Source organism: Periplaneta americana, chromosome 6, assembly GCF_040183065.1.
Source record: "Periplaneta americana isolate PAMFEO1 chromosome 6, P.americana_PAMFEO1_priV1, whole genome shotgun sequence".
NCBI lineage: Eukaryota > Metazoa > Arthropoda > Insecta > Blattodea > Blattidae > Periplaneta > Periplaneta americana.
In genome coordinates, this window is record NC_091122.1 from 19,419,480 (window position 1) to 19,446,058 (window position 26,579).

A 26,579-nucleotide genomic window follows, 5' to 3' on the forward strand; every position below is an offset into this window, starting at 1 on the left:
TTGTCGCATACATAAGACGCACAGTGGGCCAATGTAAGCCTAAGTGCAGGGATCCGTCCTGAGTTCGGTTATCGAAAATCCAAGCTAAGCAAGCTCAGCTTTATTTCTGTCCAAAAACACGCATCAACGTTGTCTTTCTTAAACTTGCATTACTTAGAGTTAAGAAGCATAGATAGATACCATAAGATTATAAAGAACAATTATAGATGTTTGGTATATAAAGGCTGAATATGCAAAGAGAGAGACGAGAGATAAAGAGAGTGTTTACTTTTATTTAACTGCTCTTTTCTCACTTTACAATATTGAGTTGTTTCTTTCCTGCATAATTACATTCAGTAAGTATTGCATAATTATCAGCTGTTGAAGGTTTTGTCAGCGTTATCAGCAGTAGTGAAGAGGAGGAGAATAATAATAATAATAATTTTTCAGGTTGGATATTGTTCTGGACACTCCTGTTGTTGTGCTTCCTCGATCACCTGAGAGCCATCAAGTATTTGTTGCTCATCTTGGAAAAATCACAGCGAGTAATCGTTACATGTCTAGTCCAGACTTCCAGGACCGTGAAGATTTATGGGGGATGAGCAGGAGAGAGAGATATAATGTTGAGATCCGTGACATGAACTTGTACTCTCTGGATACCGAGAAAAGAAGTACTCGTGACACTTCTAATCTGCAGTAAGTTATTTTATGTTCTTACAGTATAGACAATTAATATTTTTTTGTCTTAGAACTACTGTAGTTACTAATATAAAAATGGTAATTCTTTATGTTTTTTAAATCATTTGTACATGAAATGGCTGCTAGTTAATTTCAGTACACACAGTACATTTACAGCATTATATGCAACCTAATGAAGGGTCATAAGAGTCATTATCACTGCTGCGAGTGGTGAAGAAGAGTGTGGTTATATCCTGTATAGAAATACGTTTTTATGCAGAGAAATGTGGAATATATTACCAGTTCTTGAATATCAATGACTGTCACATAGATTTTCTTTTTGTACTTTTGTCTTAATATTGGTTAATATTGTGTGTTCCAGTCCTGTTGGAGACTATCCTCTGGTGCGTGCAGAGAGATTGTACAGTTGTGCTGACGATGGAAAGCCGATTCTCCATGATACAGTGATTGAACTCGTCATAGATCGTGATATTGGTCGCAGTGTGATGAAGCAGTCCGACAGTTTGCCAACCCTGCTTATGGGAGATGATGCTGGCACTGATTTTCAAGAAATTGAAAAGCAAGACGTTGTCCAGGTAAATATAAATAAATACCAGTGGGAGGTAAGTCATTTGTCTTGAGTCTTACCTGTAGGAGCACTTGGTTTCTGTGCACTTTGAAACATTTGTTGCCCAGACATACAGTTCTACTCATACATGAACCGCACATAGGGCCTCTTATTCCGCAGCTGTGGCTCAAGTGCTAGCACACTGGTCTTCCATCCAGAAAGTCCATGTTCGATCCCAGCCAGGTTGTGATGAAATTTGTGGTGGACAAAAGAGATGATACAAAAGGTTTTCTCGTTGTACTTCAATTTCTCCTCTGTCATTCCACCAACACATTCCACCTGCCCCTCATTTCATCAATAGTTAAAAATAGGCTGGAGAGAAGTCTTGGGGTAGTACTGGTTTCTGATGCTGATATAGTAAGGGCTTGGGGCTCAGGACTCTGGGGTTTATCAGCTACTCGTCTGAGGATGGGGCCTGGTTCTGTTGCGCTCAGGCAGGATGACTCACCTGTCAGCATCAGATTCACGAATGCCACCTGGGCCATATGTCAGACTTGAACAATAATCGCCTGGCTAAGAAGTGATACCTCATATCTGTAAATTTGCAGGCGAATAAAAAAAATGTTTTTAAAATTAATTTTTCTCAAATAGACAAACTTTTTATTTATGTTTCTGCTTTACAAGATCTTCTACTCAAGGACATATTAGTTATCTGTCCAGTTTTGTGAACATTATAATAATGTAGTTAATCTAAATAATAATGTAGTTAAACTAAATGACCATTTTTATAAATACAAGGTATAATTTTCTAGCCATCGATATATAGCATCTAAGTGCATGAATGTTTCTCAACTCCAGCCCTCAAAAAGCCAAGCCAAATCAATAGGGCCTCTTATGTACGACGCTAGTAGGGATAACCTCTAAAATTGGAAAATATTGTCTGTCACATCAAAAGTAATTCTGCGTGTAATGGGTATCATAAAATGTTTCGACTACTGCCCATAAAGTTTCTCTACGTGTTCTTAATTGTATTTTCATTACAATCTTACAAGTGTCTGAAGTATTTCGTTGTTTCAGATTTCAGGTAGTGTTGTAACTCCCCTGAAAGTATCTCTTTCTCGTCAACAATATGAGCAATTGTTAGATACACTGAACAGTTTGATGGCTCAGTCGTTTCATGAAGGGACTGTATTACTGAGCTCCCGTCGTCTGGTAGATATCAAAGAAGAGGAGGCAGAGCTTCACACGGGAGTAACTACTCTCAATTTGGACCCAGCACTCCGAGCTAGGATGTTGAATGTCGGCAGTGGGAAACCTAAGGCTGAGAATCAACACACACTCACATTAAAAGGTAATACAGTACAGACTGTATACTGTATACCTTAGGTAATATTTGTAATAAATAGCAAGTAGAAACTTTTCTTCATAATTTCATTTATCTTCTTCAGTTGCATGTAATTTATTTTGAAGTTTTCTATTATATTCTTCACAAGACTGTAAAATTGAAATTATGAAAATAGTCTATTTAAAATTTGAAGACTTTCTCAAGTCTTTTGAGTACATTTTCTTTTGCTCATTTTCGCAGTGATGTGTATGTGCGTGCGTGAGGGGAAAAAGAGATAGAGAGAGTGAGAGGAGGAAAGAGAGAACGAGACAGGTTGAAAAAGATAAGCGAAAAAGTCACAGATAGTGTCAAATAATTTGCGAAGGAATGTTATGATCATGATAACTGAAACAGAAATTAAACCAAATTGTTTCTAATTTCATATTGTATACACACTCACCTAAATGCCTTACATGTGGTCACTAATGTTTTGTTACTAATGTATTTAATGTTTAACAGTTAAATTAATCATACAGATATCTTTAGATTTTTATAAACCAAGTTTGAGCTATAGTACTTTATGGAATAATCTGTTTCGGATTCATATTGATCGAATCATGTGAAGGAAGTTTTATAAATTACTATATTGTCTATTTTTTATGTTAAATAGTTATGTAATTGTGACTTTTTTTTTTCTACGTCCAGAGTGAATTAGTGTGCTACTGTCAGGAATCAGACAGAATGGAAAAATGTGTTCAGATGTAGTCAAGGAGTTTCTTGAACCTGAATTACTAGTAACGAAATTGAAGTATGTGGCCTATGAGGTGGAGGTAGGTAACATAACGTAATGAGCATTCAGTATTTTTTCTATGTTTTGTTTCAGTATCATTTGAGCTCCCAGTATTCACAGTGGAATTACGGGGTGATGTAGGCTGTGGGGAACAAGGCCTCGTAGATCTTTCATTCAGAGATTTCAGTGTCCAATATGATAAATCACACAGATTTGAAACTCACATACAGGTACGCATTTATTATTATTATTATTATTATTATTATTATTATTATTATTATTATTATTAATAAATAGTATCACTATCTCATGGTTTGTGATAAACACCATCATTCTGCACTCATTTATATCCAGTTTTTAATGTATTTTTCAAATATATTGCACAAAATCCTTTCCAACTTGCAATGTGAGTATTGTCAGACATGAATTGAATAATTAGATGAAATTACATGAAAGAATATACGAGTTCCAAATAAATTCAGAATCTGGCAACATATTTGCACTGGAAGTATTTTATTCTTTAAAAGTGATCATCAAAATTTAGTATTCACATCATGTGAACAAATTGCCTAAATGCTGTTATTGTGATACTGTGCTTCTTGTAGTATGTATTAATAATGTTAGAGTATAGTTAATTTTTATTTATTGGCTTTGTGAAAATTAATTTTCAGTCTAGTTTTTAGACTGACAAGAAGTATAAAACTCTATTAAAAATATTAATTTGTTTTATATTGGTTCAGTAAAAAATTACAAATAATTCTTAATTTATAGACAGTATCGAAATTTATTAGTAATATTATAAAATCTAAGAATGTAGTACTTCCTGTGAACGATTATTATGCTATTTGTACAGATGTCACTTCGGTCACTGCTAATGGAAGATCTATCTGTTGAACCTGAATCAAAACATCGTCGGCTTGTAGTTTCATCTGCAGCTGCAGAATTAGAGGATAAGTTACTTAATCGTCCACCTGAGTATTACTCAAAATCATGCCCAAACTTGCTGAATCATCAACCCATAAACAATCACCATGGCTCCTTACCAGATCACCTTGAGACAGAAACTGTTTTCGGGACATTTGGTCATACAAGGCGAAGAAAATCTGGTGAGTAGGATAATGTTTTTCTTTTCTCATATCTCCATTATGAAATTCATGGTTCTATTGTGATGAAGTACAAGCTTTCATAATTTTGTATACCATAGTTCCTTTGTGTTTGTGTAACTGTTATGTGCTAGTGCGTATATAAAAACTTCATTTTCATTATCTTTTTATACATATAACATTAATGAATTTAGTGAATGAGTTTTGTATATATTGAAATTTATACTGCAAACTAAAAAATAGAATGTACATAACTATCTGATGTATTTTTTTTTCCAGTCAAACCACCCATGAAGCGAACAAAAACAGTGGAGTACCCATGTACACCTCCACCCTCACCCCGCATCTCTGGCTCACCATCCAGTATGTATAGGGAAGATAATTTAGTTCATATCAACATGGTGCTTGTTGACAAAGAAGCTCCAAATTTCATTTCTCATTACGAAGGCGTAAGTATTAACATTTTGGATTTATTGTTTCGATACTGATTAGTAGACTGAGGATATATATTCACTATAAAGTAGTATTCTGTTTCATACCGTATTTACGCGATTATAATACGCACTTTTTTTTTTTTTTTTTTTTTTTTTTTTTGACAAAATGTCGTTTTCAAAATGGCATTTGTTGGTTCATGTTTTCTCATCTTTTGTGCACTTTTCATTTGTAATTTTGTGTCTATGTTTGACAGTAATCATTATTAATACGAATATTATTTTGCACTATGGTAATGACTTAATGACACATTTTTCTTTTATTCTGAGATTTTATTATATACAACTTTTAGCAATTGTGCGTCTTTTAAATAAACCATGGCATGATGTTAGTCATGGTCAATCATTGTTCTGACATCAACCAGTTGACCGGAAATTCTAGTTTTGAGACTGCAAGTGAGGATGAATATGATGTATAGCTAGAGGTATAGGTGCCTTTATAACCTGTCTTGATAATATAATTTTAATCTTGAGTGGTTCTTAGTACAGGTGTGTACTATATTCGCCAGTAATTTTTTTTCTGTACTTTAGGATAAAAAAATTGGAGTGTGTATTATATTCGAGTAAATGCAGTGTAGCAGATATCATTATCAGCTTATAGTGCATATAAATCCTCACTGTACATATTAGCAACATCAACTCAGCATGTGACCAATAGTTGTACCCTTATATATATATATATATATATATATATATATATATATATATATATATATATATATATATATGAGACCTAAATTAGACTAAGACATCCATATAATTTTATGCATTTTTCTGAATATATTACTTTTACTTGATTTACGTATATTTGTATGTGTTTAAATATATTTTATTTACCAATTATTTTACAGTTGGATCGTTCTGTGAACGTGGATTTCAATTCTCTGGACATCATTGTAAATGTGGAGTCCTGGGTTGTAGTCTTAGATTTCTTTGGATTCGGACCTGATAGTCCTACAACAAAACAAAAAACAAGTACTTTTCGTCAGTCTGTGACAACGGACAAGTCATCTACTGATAAAGGTAATACAGAGATCAATCATTTTTGCCTAAGCTATTAGAAGTTATTGTTTTATTGTTGTGATTAAATATATTCATTGAAATTTACCTGTTATGAAGTGAAACACGTCTATGATATATCTGTGAACATTCTCTTAATTTTAACTTCATATTTTAAATTTCTGTTTAACATTATTAGTACTATTCTATTTCTTTTCAGATGCGAAATCTTTCAACTCCGAATTGGATATAGAGATTCGTTCATTGACTCTAGTATTGAACCGACCACAATATGAGGTAGCGAGGGCCAATATTTCACACTTGTCAACTCAAGTCAGATCCCACGGTCATGAACAAATCATCGAAGGTCGTCTGGGCAGTATGTCTTTGCTTGATCTTACCCCACATGGCGTGCTTTACAAGGAAAGGTTCATCTCATCAGGTCACGAAGCTCTGAACTTCTACATGTTCAGGTAGTAAGATAATTTTTTTTTTTCTGATTTCATGCAACGCTCACGTTAATTTTTTAGTTTCTTTTTTATTTTCATAAATCTTTTATCATTTGGAAGAAATAACGGAAGTTGAAAAGTAAACATTACTTTAACAATTTATTTATTACTTTCAGACATAGGCAGAAACAGCCAGGTGTTGAAGTAGAATATGACTCGCTATTGAAACTAGAGATGTCATCAGTGTTGTATGTACATACTCAGAGATTCGTAGCAGAGATTCAAGCATTCTGTCATCACTTCTCTCAGCTTCAGAGTGTTGTAAACAGTATACATTCGGCAGCAGCTGGAATTGTGGTATGTTAAAAATTGTATATTGTGGTGTACGATTTGTTAGTATGGGGACTCATTCTGCAGTATAAAATGGCTTAATGACATTCGTATTTGGAACACAATTCTAAAAGAATTTTCTGCGTATGCCTCTGACATGTTTTCGGCACCATTTTAATGTGACAGTACTTGTACTTTATCACGTGGCATTTGCAAGTAGTGTCGAGTAAGCACCAATCACCATCTTTGTTCGTGAATGAACAATTTCTTTTATGTTTCTGTGAGGATCAAAATTAGAATGAGTGAATTGCATTTAGCTCACTCTTTAATATTGAATACTGTACCTAACACAGCTAAACCAGTTCATTTCCTTTCGACAATTTTTAACTAATTTTTAGAAATCTTCAGGACTTTCACAGCAATGCTAGGATGTGATATATAGGCTTATAAACAGAAAACCTAATATTTTCCTGATTATTCAAATTTCAGAGATTGATGCAATCTCGCTTGGTGTACAGATACAAACAGTAAACTTGGAACTATCATCCAGGAACGTTGATCTTTAATGTGCCATAAAATTAACGACATGCAATCCACAGCTTTAATTTTATTCTGAAGGAAGTCATATTGAGGATTTTTAGCACAAAAAAAAAAAGAAAAGATTTATGACCCTCAAACAGGTTTGAGCTAACAAACCCCAGATACAGCAAAAGGTATTATAATCACTTGGCCATCAAGGACGACAATGTCTGTTTTAGTACATGTTTTTGAACACAAACTGTGTAATACTTTCTCTTATTAGTTGATATATGATACAGGTCTTTAAGTAAGAATTTACAGACCACAATTTCTGCATTGATTTGTACTTACGTTAAGTTTTATGAACTATAAGCTATTGAAATAAAACATAATAAAATAATATAACTACAGCTTTTAATTACCGTGCATTTTTTCATTTATGTAGGTACCAGAAGAAAGAACACGATCAACACGTCTCTTGTTGGAGCTACATGCTGGTTCTCCTGTTATTCTGTTACCTGTAAGCTCACAGTCACCGGAAATATTGGTTGTGGACTTAGGGAAATTATCAGTGAACAATAGCTTCTGTCAAGCTGGGGCAGAAGGTACTATTAGTGCAATGAAGAAGCACCCAGGGTCCTCAAAGCACAGCCGAGATGTTGCACAATCACCAGAAGTTCCTAATGGTAAGCAAATGGAAAGCATTTAGTAACTGCAGCAACCAGCCAGCTTGTAGTACCGTGCAATAATAGAATTTAGTGAAATGTATTTTATAAATTGATTTTGATCCAATCATTCCCCTCTAGGAATAATGAATCAAAGTTGTATATTACTTTGCCTTCAATGCACCACGTTAAGGGGCAATTAAATTATACTTTGATTTATTCAGATTTGAACTCAGCTCTGTGACATTTTAAGCCAACACATTAGCAATTTGCTAATGGTACACTACTGACAAAAGATAACAAGTATGGAAAATTATTTTTAGATTGTGAATTTTCTCAGTTACATTTAAATTATGCTCTAAATAAGGCTTTTAAGATGTTCAATGACGTCCTTTTAAGGGACAAATCTTTAGCACAGTATGAATGGAGAAGTCCTTTATCATTTTGTTCCATTGTACTTTGATTTCCCAAAAATAATTATGTTGTTGTTCTCCAATGGCTAAATTTGGGAGCATTTAACCCATTATTCTCCACAATTATTTTACATGACAATCTTTTAACCCATTTACCTTTTAAACAGTATATAACTGTTGGTTCCAGCCACCCAAGTAACTAATGTGAGTGCACTCCTGTATGATGACATAATGTATGTCGAACATGGAGTAGGTCATAAAGGGAGGAAAAAACCAAAAGAGAGGAGTTCGATCTGGTGCCGTGGATTGAGCCTCGGCATTGCTCAGTGATAGAGCACCCAGTGCATAGAACTGGGAATCCTGGGTTCGATCCCCAGCACTGGAGCGAATTTTTCTCCGTTATTAATAAGTAAGAATACTGTAGTTCAGAAGTAAATTCTTTTTTTTTAAATGAAAGGTTATTGTTCTGACTAGGGTTCTTTGACTTCAAAAGACAATGTTTTGAAATGAATCCAAGTGTGGTACCATTTGCTTAAAACAGGAAAGTAGTACTACTATTCTTCTTTATAATACAGAATTGTTTAATTTACACCAATCTTACGGAACAGGTAGGTGTATCAATCTGATCTGTCTCGTTTGAATATCATAATGTTGAATGCGAAAAAAAAGAAGAGATAAGTAAAAAGGAAAAAAAAAGAAGTTGAATTTGTTGTTGACCAATGGTGATGAGACGTAATTAGCTTGTGCCATCTTGTTTGTTATAGATTTGAAGATTCATTACCTGAACATTGTTCCAGACCACCTTATTCCATTTTAATCACTGAACCTCCAAATTAAAATTTCGTAACAATAATGAAGTGAAGATTCCCAATGTTAATTTGAGTTTGTATTGATTGCAATTTCCGTTCCAGTTCCTTGTATGCTAGATGTGATGCAGATCGAATTGGTGAATATGGATCTGTATGCAGGACAAAGAGAAGCCCAATACTCAGATCAGAGACCCAGAAATGCAAAACCACGATGTGCTCTAGAGCTGGGATCATTTTGCGTAAACAAACAAGGCCCATCACTCTTACGTGAGAAATGTCAACTGAAGTTGCAAGTTGAAAGGAATTTGGACACACATTTGAGTCATGATGGTAAGGACTAAGGTGCTTGTTGGAATATCCAAGGTCTCTAACACAGTGTTCTATAATTATTATATTGTGTGTAAGAATAATACATAAATTACCATTAAGTAACTCGTTTTGTAAAAAAAAAACAGGTTATTTTTCTATAGAAGTCATATCAGTTTATTATTTCAGTGGGGTTATTATTTGTATATCCATAAACTAAACCTATGTGAGTATACTAATATAGAAAAAAATACATTATCATAACAAAAATTAAATTATTTCTATTTATGCTGAAGTACTATATCATACACTGAATTGAGGAGCCATTGAATTTATTTATATACAAAAGTGATTAACTGAATTGATCTGCTAAATTTCTTTGTACGGTACACTGAATTTATCCACTAAAGTTCAGTGTATACTGAGTCAATCTACTGAAGTTCTATATACACTGAATTGATATGCTAAAAATTCTATATACACATACACTGAATTTATTCACTAAAGTTCTATATAAACTGAATTGACAAATGTCAGAAAGTCTTTAACTTTTTGCTACATAGGATTTTAGTGAATTAAAATTTTAGCTTACAAATTGAAACATCCGTATGTAGTAACACCTTTTGATTAACTAATATTTTACAGTCATTTATGACTGTGAAACACGATATTCAATAATCTTATAATATATTTGTGTTATTCCAATTGTAAGAGACAGTTCTAATTATTTGACAGCAATTTTATTTTTTGTGTTTGTTATTAATTATCTTTGTGCTGTTGACGCATCTTCTCTGTTACAGTTCCAGATATGAGTGTGAAAGGAACACTGTCTGCTCTTCATGGAGCATTGGATCTTTCTCAGTATAAACTTATTAGAGGTTTATTGTCTTACAACATTGGTGAAACTCTTGATGATTTTGAATATGCAAGCTCAGGCAGTACTGCAACTCGTTTATATAAACAGGTTTGTTACTGTATAATTATGTGATAAAGTTGTAGGGAAATGAGGATGTTTGTCACACCAAGTAGATGAGTATATCTTTGGCAATTGTTTTTTTTTTCTACTGCAGAAATTTTTTCTGTGAGAAATATAAATGGTATTGTCATTGGTATCAGCTTAGAACCCACTGAACTTGTCTCCCCAGCATTTTTTCAGTTTGCCAAAATTTCAATTTTAGTCGTGATTTAGAACTGTATATTCTTAATGGAATATATTGTTGATGCTCATGTCATTTTGATCTGTATTTCGTAATCATCTGTATAATGTTTACGTTTTTAACTCTTGTATTTCTCCATTTTCGTGAAATCACGTGAAATGTTACCAGTCTGTGGCCAATAATTTAATTTTAGGAATAGTAAGAACTACCAAAAAAGTAGAATAAATAACAAAGATACATAATATGATTACAGACTTATTTAAAGTACAGATTGAATTATATTACAACTAACATCTTTCCACCTTTATTAAAAGATTGGTTTCTAATGCAATAATGAACAGAATAGTACGGAATATACATGGTAATCTTAGGAAATTATTGTATTACAGCCTGGTGTCAGTGAGGGAGTGTGGACCTTAACATCCATCCATCTCGATCTGGTAGACGTGATTTTGAAACTGCAATTGTGTCATGGAATTGGATCCAACAGCACTGAATCATCATTAGCTTGTATTAACTTCATAAAATCTAGACTTATGGTTGAGACGTACAGTAACCAGTCTCGTGATGTTGATCTGGTGTCACAAGAAATACTCATCACTGATACACGTTTTCAAGGTATTTATGTTGGACAGTTTCGCTAATTCATTTAATAATACTGAAAAAAAAAAAAAAAAAAAAAAAAAAAAAAAAAAAAAAAAAAACATGAACGTTACAAAATCATACTCTTGAGTTAGTATGCATGAGAGAATTTTTTTCATTTAAAATTTTCATTAATTTGATGTTATTCAATAGTTCGTTAAGTGTGATATCTTTTTCTTCAGTTTAATAGCTCTAACTGCTACACAATTTTTAAAATGTTCTAGTTTTGAGTATGTTCGGTATTTAGTGTACCTGCATAGAATAGTTGCTTCACCATCAGACAAATTTAACTACTGTTATTAATTTCCATGTCTGCCTCAATATTGTGAGAGAAATGTGATCAGTTCTAGAGAAAATATATGGAGATTTTCGTTGAATATATTGTAAAATCAGAAGATGTAATAGGTTGTGTCAGACAGTATGTTAATTTCTATACAAAAAAAAATAGTAAATTTGAAGATGTTAATAATGAACTGACAGCATCCTAATAATATTAACTTCTTACGATAGTGCAGGAGGTTTAATTTAATTATAGTATATTTAACTCTTCGTACATATTTAATTTCCCCGAAAATAACTTAATAGTTCATACAGCGTATGAGTAATTATTATGAAAATTTTATGTTCATTTATTTGGCAATAATGAAAGTGTTTGCTTAGTTTGAGAAAACTTGCTCTTTGTTTTAATTTTGATGCACAAATATACAATTCACTCACATATTCTTTCTTCAATGCTTTTGTATCTTTCTCTTTTAGATTAACATATTACATAGAAATCAATAATATGTATTTGCGAATTTTTTGTTTTTCATTTCCTTTGTTGCAAGTATGTAAATTTTACCTGCCACAAGACATACAAAGGTATATCTCCTGATACTCAATTTGAGAAGAGTGAATCCCAGTCTGAAAATTTTGGCAACAAGTAAAACCTACTACCACTCGGAATTGAATCCAAGACTTTCCAATCCGTAGCTATTTATTCTTCCAACTGAGCTACCCAGTCACCATTGTTTTATATTAATGTTGAACTACATCGTTTCTAATATGCTAGGTAAAATTGTATTGTGAGATGTTTAACTTTTAATTTATGTTCTAGCGGAACCAGTAAACAGGAGATCTAACGTGTTTACCAATATTCTGCAACCAATCCATCATTTGGCTGGCACTGAACTGGTCCAAGCAGAAGTTCATCATAGGTGAGCAAAATTTATTTTTATCTGAATGTTACATTCATGTGCATTTGCAAATGTGAATGTGATTTGTTTTAGTATAACACTTAGCATAACAAAATGTATGCTTAAATTGTATTATAATAAAACTATTAATACTTAATTTTAAAGTGTGTGATTGGAAAGGAATCTCTTGTTTATGATTTGTTTTGCTTTATAAGACTATTAATAAAATTGGTAAGTACCACCAGAGCCCTGAAAAGCTGATAGTTTTCTGATAAAGAAAATATAGTGCATGTTCCACCTTACAATAATACCCAAAATAATAACATTGTCGTCATCATCATCATCATCATCATCATCATCATCATTGTCATTATCATTATCATCATTATCATCATCGTCGTCGTCGTCGTCATCATCATCATCATCATCATCATACTGTCATGGAATTGGGCCATATGATCCGCTTTGGCCTCAGTTATGCAGAAGTCTCCTCAAAGGATGCCCTCGATTTATTCTGCTTTGTGGTCTGAACTGGTACTTGAAAATTAATTGTGTAGTTGTGTGCTTGTTCATTCTCATATCGTAGGAGATTAAATAACTGACAGAACCAAACTTTTGGGTATTCCACTGTGTGCTGGAACTTAACATATCTGCTTCTGATCACATCCACCATGAAAGCCCAAAATCTCATAACTGTGATTGGTGTTCGTAATTGATATTTTTAATGTAGTATTTTGCATTACAAAGCCATTACTTTTACTTGCAAGTAAAAAAATAAGTAAATTCATTCATGTATGATTTAGCTGTGGAGTGTTAGCATCTGCATTACAAATTTTTTATATACTGCAAAATTTTGAGTGGATGCTTTGGTGCACAGTTCATAACACCTGCCCTTTTCAGCTGACTCAGTTTTAGCATGTCCACAAATAACTGCTGGTTTTGCTATTTGTATTCTTTGTGAGTTGAGAGTTTGCTGTGCTTGCTTCTTGACAGGAAGAGACGAGATTTCTCCAAATTCACTATCCTGTTGAACAACATGCGTCTTATGGCCATCTTGGATTGGTGGGAAGCTGTCAGAGACTTTATTATGGAGAATATTGACAATCCTTATGGAGGTTAGTTGCCTCCATTAATAAAAGATGTTAATTTCCTTAGATTCTCAGCTCCTCAGAGAAGTTAGTGTAGATGATTTTTGCAGAATTATAGGATAGAAACTTATGGAATCATTCATAGGTTTTGTAGTTACCTTTCTTTTAATTACACTTTGTTAATCGGACCTTATACATCCGATCTTTACTGATTGTTGTTATATAACACTGCCACATATTTCTTGTGGCAGTGTTTGTTTTATTATTTTATGATTGTCTCACATTATCTTGGGACTACTATGTGTTCGTTTTAATGTTATTTTATATCAGGAATCACCTTGTTCGTCCAATATTAGTGTGTTTTAATGTGTCAACGTTTTTAGTGAGTGTGAATTTTAGTTATGCAATAATTTAATTTCACCACACAAAAAGAAAAACTATAGCCATTGATCCTGACGCGCCCTTCAAATTTCACTATCATCATCATCCTAGGTTTTTGGTCTGTCATTTAAAGTGTTGAAATTTTTTGTACAAACTGATAGTTATGTGCCTTCATTTAGGATATAAGTAAATGACATTTTTTGAGTATGTGTATATGTTGTAGTGGCTGACTCTATTTCGAGCTGTGTACATAGAAATTTTTAGTTACTCCCCCCGCACCTTTTAGATGTTTTTACTTTTTCTTTATATGAAATATACATTGAATCGAGATTTTCAAGAAATGTATGTCTCCAGCATCCTTAATTATAAAGGCTTTAATTTTTAACGGTATTCTTTCGAAACCTTGTCCTTTGGTTTAATTTAATTGTGCATATGTTTATAAATAAATTGTAACAAATCAGTGTTTTATCATTATTTAATAATACTTTGTAGTCAGTCAACACACACAAATAAATAATTTGTCATTTTGTTTTGTTTTCTTTTGTAAAATGCTTTTGTCCAAATGTTACAGCTTCAGGCAACCCAATCAATCTATCTGGCATTAGTGCTTCAGCTAAACCTAGTCCAGCAGCTGGTTGGACAACAGGTGGTGTAAAAGGCCGCGCAACATTGAATACTACTGAGGAAATTCCTTATGAACTCAAACTTAACATCACTGATTCTGAGATTGTGGTTGTTGAAGACACATCTCAATGGGACACGAATGCTGTCATTCTCAAGGTGAAATTTACATAAAATCTTAAATTAGAGTTCAGAATAACACATAATTATCAGCTATTGAACTGTAACTTTTCTGAGGAAGGAGACAGTTTACCCTTTGAATGGTGTTTTACTTATCATTTCTAACTTGTTTGAAGAAAGAGACAGGTAGTTCACTTTTCAGATAAGGTTTTCTGTATCATTTTTAACTTACCTGAAGAAAGGGATATGTAGTTTACTGTTCGAACTGTATTTTCTTTATTATTTCTGTCTTGTCTGAAGAAGGAGACAGGTAGGTTATCCTTCAAATGAGTTTTCTGTTTCGTTAGTATGTTTTTGACTAATATGCACTATAGGGCATGTATTGTTGCATTTCTTAACAGGACAGAATAATATCTCGTGTGGTGGTTCTAATAGAAAATAGGTGGAATGACGACGTGAGAAACTAAAGCACCTCGAATAAACCTTCCCTTACACTTACTTGCTAGGATTTCTTCTGGCGCACCATCTGGAAAACTGTTTCAGTAGTGATTTAGTAGTAGCAATATCTTTTTTTAGACAATGATGCTTTTCCTGAAATTACACAAAAAAGAAAACGAATGGATAGTGTTACTTTAAATGTTGTTTTAAACTCATGTAGTATTTATTTTAATTTGATATATTATACTTAACTTGTTTTAAAATTTTTCTCTTGGTAATCCTGTAGCACTCATTGATAAATAAATGTTTTTTCGGAATATGTATGATAAGTTATTCTTGTGTTAAATTTTAACGTACCTTGTTAACATGTTTTGACCTATTTTGGGTCATCTTCAGAACTGGTCGTTGTTGGTGTTGGCGCCTCTTGTTTCCTGTGTGGGTGCGTTCGTAGTGTAGAGTCACATTTCATGAAATATACAGACACACTAAAACACACCCCAACGATATTCTCAACACACAACTCAATTTCAAAACACATACACTCTTTGACTCTACACTACGAACGCACCCACACAGGAAACAAGAGGCGCCAACACCAACAACGACCAATTCTGAAGATGACCCAAAATAGGTCGAAACATGTTAACAAGGTACGTTAAAATTTAACACAAGAAAGACTTATCATACATATTCCGAAGTGATACAGTGTTAAAAGTTGTGTAATCAAGATGTATAAAATGTTTTTTGATGTGGTGGCAGTTGTGGTAGCAGTGGTGGTAGTAGTTGGAGCGTGGTTCATAGCATCTATGATGCCTTTTAATTTCAAATATTAATTTTATACAGCCATTCTTCAAACCCTCTTCCAACCAATGTCTGCTAAGTACTCTCTCTCCAAATTCTGAGTCTCACTTTTTTTCACTTAGAATGTACCTCTTCAATAACTTCTTCTGTAACTTGAAGTTATTCACTCTTGTCAGATGCTTCTTGCTTTGTGTATCTTCAATAATTGTATTTGGCATTTCAGATTGTTCAATTATGATTTTCTTTTCAGAGTACTACTGTTGTATCATATCGTCCAGTATTGGCTGACAAACCATTGTCTTGCAACCTGAACCATTGTGAGATGTTTTCATGCATTCTTGGTATGGAAGACGAAACTGCATTGTCCATTATTGACCCTGTTACTGTAAATATCGAAGTGACACGTCGACTGTCAGGAATAACCACGAAGGGCATTCCAGACGCAGTTATTTCGTCAAGTGACAGAGTATTAGAAGTGAGTTATATAATATTTTATATTTAAATTTAACTACATTGCTACAAAAGATCTATTTATTTACGAATTTAACTACGAGTACATCAAAAGTGAAGCATATTTGCTACAAAAGATCTATTTATTTACTTTAAAAAATATATTCAACATTAGCATTATTCCCTATTGTTATATTTAGATGGGATCAATATCAGTACTCGGATATAGTTATCTTGATTAACTATGATGGAAAACAATGTTTTTCAATTTATGAAATTTTAATGGGATAGATATATTATTTACTGTAATTTCCTTTATTTTCTACAGTAATGAAAGTCATTCTGGGAATCTGTAAAATCTTCGATGGTGGCAGAGTTATCATAAAATATCACTTTTGCATGTGTTCAATGCAACATGCATTTTGCATATAAATCTGTAATCAACATTTTTTATTTTATAATTGTTGTAGACAAATGTTTGCAGAAATGATCATTTAAGTGACATCATTTTGAGGAAAGATGTTACCAAAGATTTTATATTTTAATTAACAGTGTGGATTTTGTAATCAAATAATCATCAAAGTGATAAGTACACCTACATGTTATTTTTTGGTCTCCCGTAATCTTATGAGCAACGTTTCCTTCTTTTCTCTGTTTTTACTAAGGTATTATAAGTATTACTCTTCTGGGTATATGATTCCCAAGTTGTTTCATTAGCCAAGCATAATGCACTCAACATATAAACAACACTTTTACAGTTCTTTGAGAAATTTTAGGTAAGGAAATGGCATCATTGATCTTTTCAGTAGTAGTGGTAGTGAGCTCAGTATCATGTATTGCATTATTTTATAAGATTTATTTCTATTACATATATGTGTAATTTTCAGATTCAAATGCAGCAACAGCTTAACATCAGGCTGTCTTATCATGACATGAGAATGTTCATTCAGATGCTTAATAGTCTCCCAAAGCAAACATTGTGGGCAAAGAATCATGATCCAGATCGCGACAGACAGCCAGCCAATGTGCGAAGTAAGTAAACAGAACTTTAATAACATATTTACGAAGTAAATAGTGATATATGCCAAATACATTTAACAATAATAGTATCTTTTATGAAACTTTGACTTAGAAGGTTGATAAAAATGTAAACAGATTCATTATGATGATGCATACTGTCACATTATAGATTTTACTCTTTCCATAACATTTGAATTCTTTATATTTAGCCAATTATACGTATTCCTGTTTATGTTTTATTTAATTTCAGAAGACATGCATAAAACGAAATCATTTATTTTGCACTCCAGAAAAGAAGATAAACTTGTGTTTATTAATCTTTCACAAATCCACATTGACTATTAACTTAGTGTATTGAAATCAATTCTAATGTAATTTTGTTTTGTTAAAATCAAAATAATAATAATAATAATAATAATAATAATAATAATAATAATAATAATAATAATAATAATAATAATAATAATAATAATAATAATAATAATGTATTGCCAGAACAAAGATACATATTGCTTTTTTCATATAAAAACACTGTAACACCCCAAGAAAGAGTAAGTTACATACTTATGCTTGGGGTGACATTCCACATAATGTTAAGACATTTATTAAATAACAGAGTAAAAAGTAATAAGAAGAAGAAAAAACAGATATCACAATAACTAACCTGAATCCTTCATTATCCATATGCGAAAATTATGTGAAATATTTTATTTGTAATATTAACAAAATAATGATTTATCTAAGCAAATGATCCTACCATTTAATGTTTTTATGAAGCATTTATGTTTTCAATGTATTTTGTAATATTTTTGAAGAATTAAAATATATTTATGATCTCTATTAAAAATTGACTTTACTTAAAAAGTATTTCATTTCAGATCAAATTAAGAAGCTATCAGCTCTCGGTTTTCATCCAGATGATTGTGTAGCTGCTCTTGAGAAATGTAATGGCCATTTGGATGACGCTGCTCTCTGGCTTACACAACATGCGGACTTGGCAGACACAGCAGTTCGAGGGAAAGATTACATAGAAGACAATAATTCTGCATTGTCATTTCATATAGTAGAGGTATATAGGATTTATTAGTGAAATTCCTGCAACAAATTAAAAATAAAGTTGGGATCAGTCTACCTTCAAAAAATAAATAAAATGAAAATATTCTTAATCTTCCAAAAGTACGATAAAATAAGTCATTGCTTATTTTTTAAAGCTGAAGTAGAAAGCACGAGTAACCCAAATATATAAAGTAGAGATAAGTGTAATTTTTTTTATCTGTTTCTGTTTTTTAGTAGTGCAGTTGTGCCAGAAAAATTACAGGAAGTGAAGTATCAATTGCTGAAAAATTGAAATACGAAAGTAAACTTGATCTCATGAGCATATGTAATTTGCATATGAAGTAACTTCATTATTTTGTTAAGGGGACATTCTTGTAAGTTTGAAAACTTTTTTTCTATTTTTCAGATTTCAACCAAATTTTTAGAGTATGTTCCCATTGACACTACATTGAAGTACTGAATAGGCCTAATAGAAAATAATTGATTTTCTAATTTTTAAATAATAAATTTTTAATTATTGTTTTTTAGTATTTTGGGTACTCTGTATTTTTAGTCAAACTTAAGTCTAGTTTTATCAGTCTATAGTATGTTGTGCAGAATAATTAGAGAAATAACTCCTAATATAATTTTTTCTGTATGTACTTTAGGTTTGTAATTATTGCCTTCAAAATTTACAGTTCAATTTTGTTTTAATTGGACATAGTAAAAATTATTTGGGGCACAATCAAACTTATACAAAATCAATACTTGGAACTGGTCTGTGGCGTGGTGTCTATGTCTATGTGCCTGCAAAATTTCATAAAGATTGACAATATTTACTAATAAATATAGGGTCAGAAATACTTTTAAAAACGTTACGGTACATGATGATTTAATAGTACTATTTTCATTCTACTACCCACATAAACATTATAAAAACATTTTTGAAATCAGCATAGTACTGGAATTGAACAAATTCCTTTGGCAGGATAAAAGTATTCGTAATAATGATGTTTTTAATGGAAGAAAAGCTAAAAAATTCCTGAAATTTTCACATTTTTCAATGACAATTTAAAAATATTATTTTCATTCTGTTGCCCACACAGACGTTATAAAAACATTTTATAAACCAACTTAAAAAGTGGAATTGAACAAATTCCTTTGACAGGATGAAAGTACACATAGTAATGGTATTTTTAAGAGTAAAAAAACGTAAAATCTTCACATTTTTCACCAGACTTCCGCTTTGAGAGATTGGAACTGTGAAGATGAAAGCATTTAATTCATTTTTTCAGCTAGATGTCTTTATTAGTAGTCTTTTTATTAGCAGTGTATACATTAATGTAAGTTATATAAAATACTATTTTCTAACAATGTTAATGTTATTTCGCACTTTAATTGCATTTTTGGTTTGAACATGTGTTGTAGGTGAAAGCAACACACATATGTCTATGCGTGATAGACGATTGTCGTGATTCAGATGTCCCCCTTTTGGAACTCTCACTTTCCCAGTTAGCTTTGGAACAGGAAATTTATGGAGGTGGCACAGCAAGATGCATCTTGGCCAGCGACTACTACAACCGGGTGTTGTCAGGTTGGGAGCCATTCATAGAACCATGGAAGTAAGTTTTAGAAATTGTGTTGTTACTCTATAGGAATATAGATGAGACAAGAAATTGACAATCTACTACAATTCCAGAGTGCACTAGACTAGCAGTTGATGCTGCCATTAGAATCCAGTGTTTCTGAATGAATGTAATTATGACTATGTTTTAGAAACTATACGGTGTACATAAAATTTTGGAGTGAATTTATTTTCATGTTTTAGGTGTGATGTAAGCTGGGAACATAGCTTATCGACTGATTTGTGTCGAAATAGACTCCAAGTACATATCACTGCTGAAGATATCCTGAATGTTAATATTACAAATACATTGGTAGAACTGTATAAAATGGTAAAAGAAAACTGGACACAAGATTATTACAATCTAACCCCTCGTGAGAGGTGAGAAACTTAATTTTTTTTATACATTTCTAAATTTTAGATTATCACTAAATAGAGACGGGAGGTTTTGTAGAATGCATTGCACTAATTTTATTTATTTTTTTTTATGTTCAGTACTTACTTATTAGTGTTGATATAAAATGTTATTATAAATATTTTGTGATTAATCCTTTGCTGCGATATGGTAGGTTATTGCATTTTTATCATTATGTAATCATTATTTATGTTACACGAGTGTTGAAATGTTGTGGTAGACTTTTTTGTATTTAAGCATTGTTGTGAAAGAAACTGCCGCTAATATTTGAAAATCCTGTACAACTTCATATATTGTAGTTGAGCCCATTATGTAGAACATAATACTGTAGTCCCGTCGCTCTAATTTCCGGCAGCCAATCGCGTTGCAGGTCGGCTACATTTAAACGTGTGCGTCTTGTGATTCGCTGAGGAAGACGTTATTCATTTCTTAAGGCTCGATAAATACTTAATATAATCGCCCGCCATTTTGACTCTTTCGTTGGCGTTCGCAGAAAGCACACGAAAACGTTATTTGCCGCTCAATTATTTGCTGAATTACAGTGCGTTTGATTTATTATCATAGGAGCTACGACATGATAATGTTTAACTGTGCGACAAATAGATTCCTCGTATGGTAGCTCGGCAACGAAAGAACAAAAATGGCGAACGATACTACCTACCTAGACTTTATAGAGCCTTCACTTCCTAAGACGTAAGCAAAGAGGAGGAGTCACGCCGGGAATAACAGCGTCGCGACTATACCTTTCTATGAAGATAAAACCAGTCAAAAGACAGTTTTTCGTACAACGTAGTTCCTATATTCTACGCATTTCAGCTTCTAGTTGTGGAAGGAAAACGAAACACTTGGTGCGGTGCTTGGATAGCGAGTGGGGAGCGAAAATGAAGTAACTACTCTTCTGTTAAAAAATATCTAGCCTACTCTGATGGAGAGGTCTTGATAATTTCGAATCCAAATTGTCAAAGTACGGTCATTATTTCTGAGAAAAGTATGTTTTAGCTACCAGTGTAGCTTAGGCAGTAGACACATTTGCCTGCTGATCCAGAGCTGCACTTGGACATGGGTTCGAGTCCCACTTGTGCTGATTACTTTTTTGGATTTTTTTCGAGATGTTCTCCAGCTTTAAGATAAATGTCAGGTAATCATATAGGAAATCCTTAGTCCCATCTTCCCAAATACTATGTCATTATTTTCAATTCTGTTGATGCTTAATAACCTAGTGGTTGATAAAGCATAGTTAAATAACCAACTAAACAAAATGTCTCAATTTATCACCAGTGATCAACTGCCTGCCTCTCTGTATAACCTTTCACCACATATGCTTCAGAGCTTAGATGTTGATAGTACAATAGTCTTAAATAAATTTTCTCAAAATGAAATTTATGACAAAATGTCAACAGATATGGTGGGGAGCATTTGTCAGATGTCTAGTCAAGCATGTTAGTGTCATTGCAATGAAATATATATTTAAAATGACAGATAAGCGAGGAGTTGCATTATTCACATGTGTCTCACATTTAAATGTCTCTATCTTCCTGATGAAAAATTCTACGTTTCTTTTATAGCATCTATGCTTGTAATCATTTTACCTTCAATATAAAATAGTATAATTGATAACGTTGTTTTGTTTCTAAAATCATCTTGTTATTTCTATTTAGATATGATAATGGAGTGAAGATGATAGGCAGTCCACCAGGGTACAGACGCCGCTCCCCATTTGTTCCTTTTGCAATCCGGAATGATACAGGCTCAAGAATTTGGTTCACCACTCTAATTACAACACCTGACAGGTAATAAATATATTTTGCTGCTAATAAAATTGATCTGTTTAAAGCCTTCACAGTACAGAATATTTAAAGTTTTGTCCATTATTAATGCAGGTTCTCGTCAATGAGGCCTTGATTGAACAATTGCTATGAGAGGTAAAGTCTTTCTTCAATATAACTTATTTCAAGTATGAATTTAAAAATTTTAATCTATAAATATTAAATATGGTAGAACCCCATTTATCTGAAATAAAGGGGGCGGAGCCATTTCGGATAATGTGATTTTTCGGAAATCGATGAGAAATATTTTCGGTAAAAGTGGGAAGGAAAAGAGATTGTTAAGCATGTAAATCATAAACAAAAATTCAATGAATTTAATATTGTAATTGCACATCGATTTTACATTCAATAGCGTAATCATTTTACTCGACATCACACTCTTGTAACTGAAAAATAAGATGTATCAATAACGCGATAACTGCAACACAGCTAAAAATGAATTAGAAAATGGAAACTTATCTCGAATGCATATACCATAATCCTGCAATTCCCTGGTATGTGAAAGAGGGAGGGGGGCGAAAAGAACATATCTCGTAACAAAACTGGCCATGCCTGGTTACAAGACAAATGTTTGGGGATGAAGGTGAAAAACAGATTAACATTGTTGTGAGGACATTGATATTTAAATTTGTAACCATGCTATAGGGAGGAACAAAATAATATTGCAGGGATAAACACAACATTGGCTTTTTTTAAAGCCGGATTTTGGTTAACCAAAGTTCTGTTACAAGGGATTTTACTGTATATATGTTTTTATATGTCTGTTTGCACTCACACACACTGCTCCCCCTCACACACATAGAGAGGGAGGGAGGCTTCAAATTCCAAGATCTCATCGGGATTTTCAGTGACTCTCTCGATCTCAAAATAACTAGGAATATGGTTATTGAAATGCAAATGTTGGATTGGTTCTCATTTCCACTAAAAACGAAGATACAGATAATATTTCACAAGATCTCAATCCCTACTCATTTTACATGTTGGACATGTGTACATTGATAACATGGGGACAAGTGTACTGGCAGATAGATGGCAACAATTCAATGCATCAGCAACAGATGTACCATTCCAGACATTGTTAACAGCTGCGAAATGACTATCAATATATAATTTACCTATTGTTACCAGGTTATATATATATATATATATATATATATATATATATATATATATGTATTTTTTTTTTTTTCAGAGAGAATGATACAGGAATAAAACTGTATCAATTAATTGTTAATATTTATGTCAGAATGTTTAAATATTTTCTTCATCAAAATGTGAACTCTTAAAAAAATTCCATTGAAGTACATAATTTATGCTTAACTTTACTCTTAATATTAATGGCAATATATTTTTGTTATGCAGTAATTTATTTCAAAATATTTTAATACTGTACCGAATTACACAAATGCAGCATTTGGATAAAACCTAAATGAACATTCAACCATGATAATTCACTGTTAGTCCTTGTAGATTAAAATTTTCCTCCAGTGATTTGTACATTGTTTAATATGTTTACTTGTTATGAAGACACGTGAATGATTTAGAAACTAGACACATATTTCGTTACTTGGAAGCTTGTAATTTTTCATGCATAGTAATGAGCTAACGACCAATGAAATAAAATTTTACTTAATTTTTTTTCAGCATTGCTGATCCATTTCCAGGAAAGGAATCCACATTAGTACAGGATGATTTTTGGACACCTGTATCACCTGGTGAAACAGTACCATTCTCGTTTGAAGGTCGAGGTCAGTATTACGATCAAATAAGATATCAACTTTAAAAGAAGTTTCATTCCTTTTCGTATATGAAATTAAATTGATTTTCTGTGGTTCACAGCAATGTTCACATTTTGCATAGGGTGCTTTACCTTACTTGTACGAATGATGAGATTGTAAGGATTGCAGTTCAAATTTTGATTCATGATGGATAAAATTCATTTATGGCTGGATTCTAGTTTTGTGCTGCTCGCTCACTGATGACTATGGAGTGGCTCTGTGGCCAGAGAGGCTGTGGTTAGCTGTAGGTTTTATCGGCTTTGAAAATTGCTAATTTTCATCATGGAACTATATATCCTGGAGTGAGATGAGTGGTCAACAGGTTGAAGGTCAATGCCAAGACATGAGATCGCACTTTTATATTTTTATTTTCAATCCATTTCTCTTCTTATTAGTCTTAGCAGCTGGGCTATGCAAAAAGGACTCCGGAGTTTTACTACATTACTATATACATATTACTAAACATACCTTGATGCAGAAAGTAGGAATACAAACACCAACTTTTTTTTTTTTTAATTGTAGTCCAATGGATACCATCCCATTGTGGAATCCTGGGAAACGAGAATGCAGATGCTTTAGCAAAGAAGGGCAGCACTGCTACTTACAGACCTGTTACTAAATCTACGTATTCCTCTGTGAAAATATTTATTAAATCTACATACTTAGACTTCAACAAACAAAATTTGATAACACAATCCCAAGGGAAAAAATGGACTCTCTGCATCATAATCCACAGTTGATTCCCGATTTACCACGCAAATCGTCTGTAGCTGCATTTAGATTGGCAACAGGCCATGACTGTTTGGCCAAGCATCTGCATAGAATTGGAATATATCAGTCTCCAAACTGTCCATTGTGCAACTCAAATCAAGAAATGGTTTCAGAACATCTCAAAATCTGTGCGTCAGTGGCTGACCATGACAATATCTTTGAAAAATATTGGAGTGCAAGAGATCAAATGACTTTATTGTCAAATGCCTGGCATTAGAAAACAACGACAACACTTTTTTTTTTTTTTTTTGGCCAGATATTGTAATAAAATTTCCTTAGCTTGTCTTAGTACTGTATTTAAATTCTAGAACTTCAACATTCATTAAAATATTGGGGAAGGGGAGGGGCCGTAACAAATATTTGTGAGAGGGTCCCACAATTCAAATGGGCAGACAATTAGATTCTTTAAACTGCATATACCACGCAAGGATTGACTTATCTGTTGGTGGGTCCTTTGCATACTTTTGTTGAAATCAACATTAGACAGTCTGCTAATGGCTTCATTGCCAGATGCAAGGCACTAGACAACAACATTTGACAGTGGTTATTGCCTTACACCATTTAGCGTAATATGGTTTATCATCCTTCTTTGTGTGAAACATTGTAACTGGGATATCATATCTCGCCATGTTGGCTTGTAATTGATGCCGCATCTACAGGACCATTCAGATTTTATATTCAAACAAGATGAAGTATCTCTGCACTTAGGTGAGGTTCTCATCTACTTGAACAGGTCACTGCAACAATATTGGATCGGACGTGAATGTGACTAACTTGCATGGAATTCCAGCATAGAAAATCCCTTTTCAGATCCGGTGAACGCCATTTTCACTAAACATCACCTATCTTCTTATTACAGCACAAAACAGAATTTTCACAGTTTCTTCGTATTGCTGTGCAAATTTTATTAAGATAAAGCCAATAATAATGAGCATGTACTTATTTTTTAATATGCCGGAGATGTTTCTGAATAACCGTATATATATAAATATTATTTATACGTACTACAATATGCACAACAAAAGAAAAGTTTTCGATTCCACAAAAATGGACTTAGCAGTGAAAATTTGAAAATCCATTTTCCTTTCAGAAATTGTTCAAATACTATTCTTACATGCAGTTGAAAGATACAAGTTTGTGAGTTGTATATATATTGTGGCTTGTCTTTCACATCGTTAATTTAATAACGTAATATTTGCTAGGTTGGAAACTTGCCAGTTTTTAAGCCTAAGTAAAATTAAAATGAATTAAATAGATTTTTTCACCCAAATTCTTTTGTTTTATTTTATCTGTGATGGTCATTATGAGATTATTTTTCGTTTAGATGTATCTCCTTTGATTCATTATGTCTATATAATATTATACATATTTTTTTACAGACAAAGCTCGTCATCGTGACACACACAAGCTACGTATCCACCAGCTTGGTGTTCGAGTAGAAGGCTGGAAAGCTGTTGGACCTGTCTCTGTGGATAAAGTGGGTGTCTACTTCAGGCAAGCTTCAGCAGAAATTCAAAGAGTGGTAGGTGTAGACCCCTTCATTCAAAGAAAATTCTATGAAGTAGTATGTACTTTTATTACTTAAGAGTTATGTCAGTTCCTTATCCTTTTTCTTATCATTCACCATAAAATTTGATGACAATCATAAACACAGTTCTCAGTCATTATCATGAACTATCACGAACTAGACCTAATAGGCTTGTGTAGGCTTCGTCTAAAAGTTTTTTAATTTGTCTTCTGGTATGTCTTCATCTCGTAAGATTATATTTTATCATTTGTGGAGAGATTCTGTTATTGTACAAGGCTAGGTTTTA

The 26,579-nt window shown here is 32.8% G+C and overlaps 1 protein-coding gene across 8 annotated transcripts in view; it reads left to right on the forward strand.

Moving 5' to 3' along the window:
- Positions 1-26,579, forward strand: part of Vps13D (vacuolar protein sorting 13D) — a 97,455-nt gene that overhangs the window by 31,153 nt on the left and 39,723 nt on the right. For all 8 annotated transcript variants that reach the window (XM_069827675.1, XM_069827671.1, XM_069827676.1 and 5 more), the window contains exons 22-45: positions 430-675; positions 1,040-1,253; positions 2,303-2,576; positions 3,433-3,569; positions 4,193-4,445; positions 4,722-4,891; positions 5,785-5,956; positions 6,153-6,405; positions 6,558-6,738; positions 7,676-7,916; positions 9,220-9,447; positions 10,224-10,387; positions 10,970-11,198; positions 12,319-12,418; positions 13,391-13,512; positions 14,438-14,646; positions 16,097-16,321; positions 17,184-17,328; positions 18,195-18,385; positions 19,780-19,973; positions 20,180-20,356; positions 22,049-22,180; positions 23,861-23,964; positions 26,145-26,287. In XM_069827675.1, the coding sequence (XP_069683776.1) occupies positions 430-675; positions 1,040-1,253; positions 2,303-2,576; positions 3,433-3,569; positions 4,193-4,445; positions 4,722-4,891; positions 5,785-5,956; positions 6,153-6,405; positions 6,558-6,738; positions 7,676-7,916; positions 9,220-9,447; positions 10,224-10,387; positions 10,970-11,198; positions 12,319-12,418; positions 13,391-13,512; positions 14,438-14,646; positions 16,097-16,321; positions 17,184-17,328; positions 18,195-18,385; positions 19,780-19,973; positions 20,180-20,356; positions 22,049-22,180; positions 23,861-23,964; positions 26,145-26,287 (4,504 nt within the window). The remainder of the gene's footprint in view (positions 1-429; positions 676-1,039; positions 1,254-2,302; positions 2,577-3,432; positions 3,570-4,192; positions 4,446-4,721; positions 4,892-5,784; positions 5,957-6,152; positions 6,406-6,557; positions 6,739-7,675; positions 7,917-9,219; positions 9,448-10,223; positions 10,388-10,969; positions 11,199-12,318; positions 12,419-13,390; positions 13,513-14,437; positions 14,647-16,096; positions 16,322-17,183; positions 17,329-18,194; positions 18,386-19,779; positions 19,974-20,179; positions 20,357-22,048; positions 22,181-23,860; positions 23,965-26,144; positions 26,288-26,579) is intronic.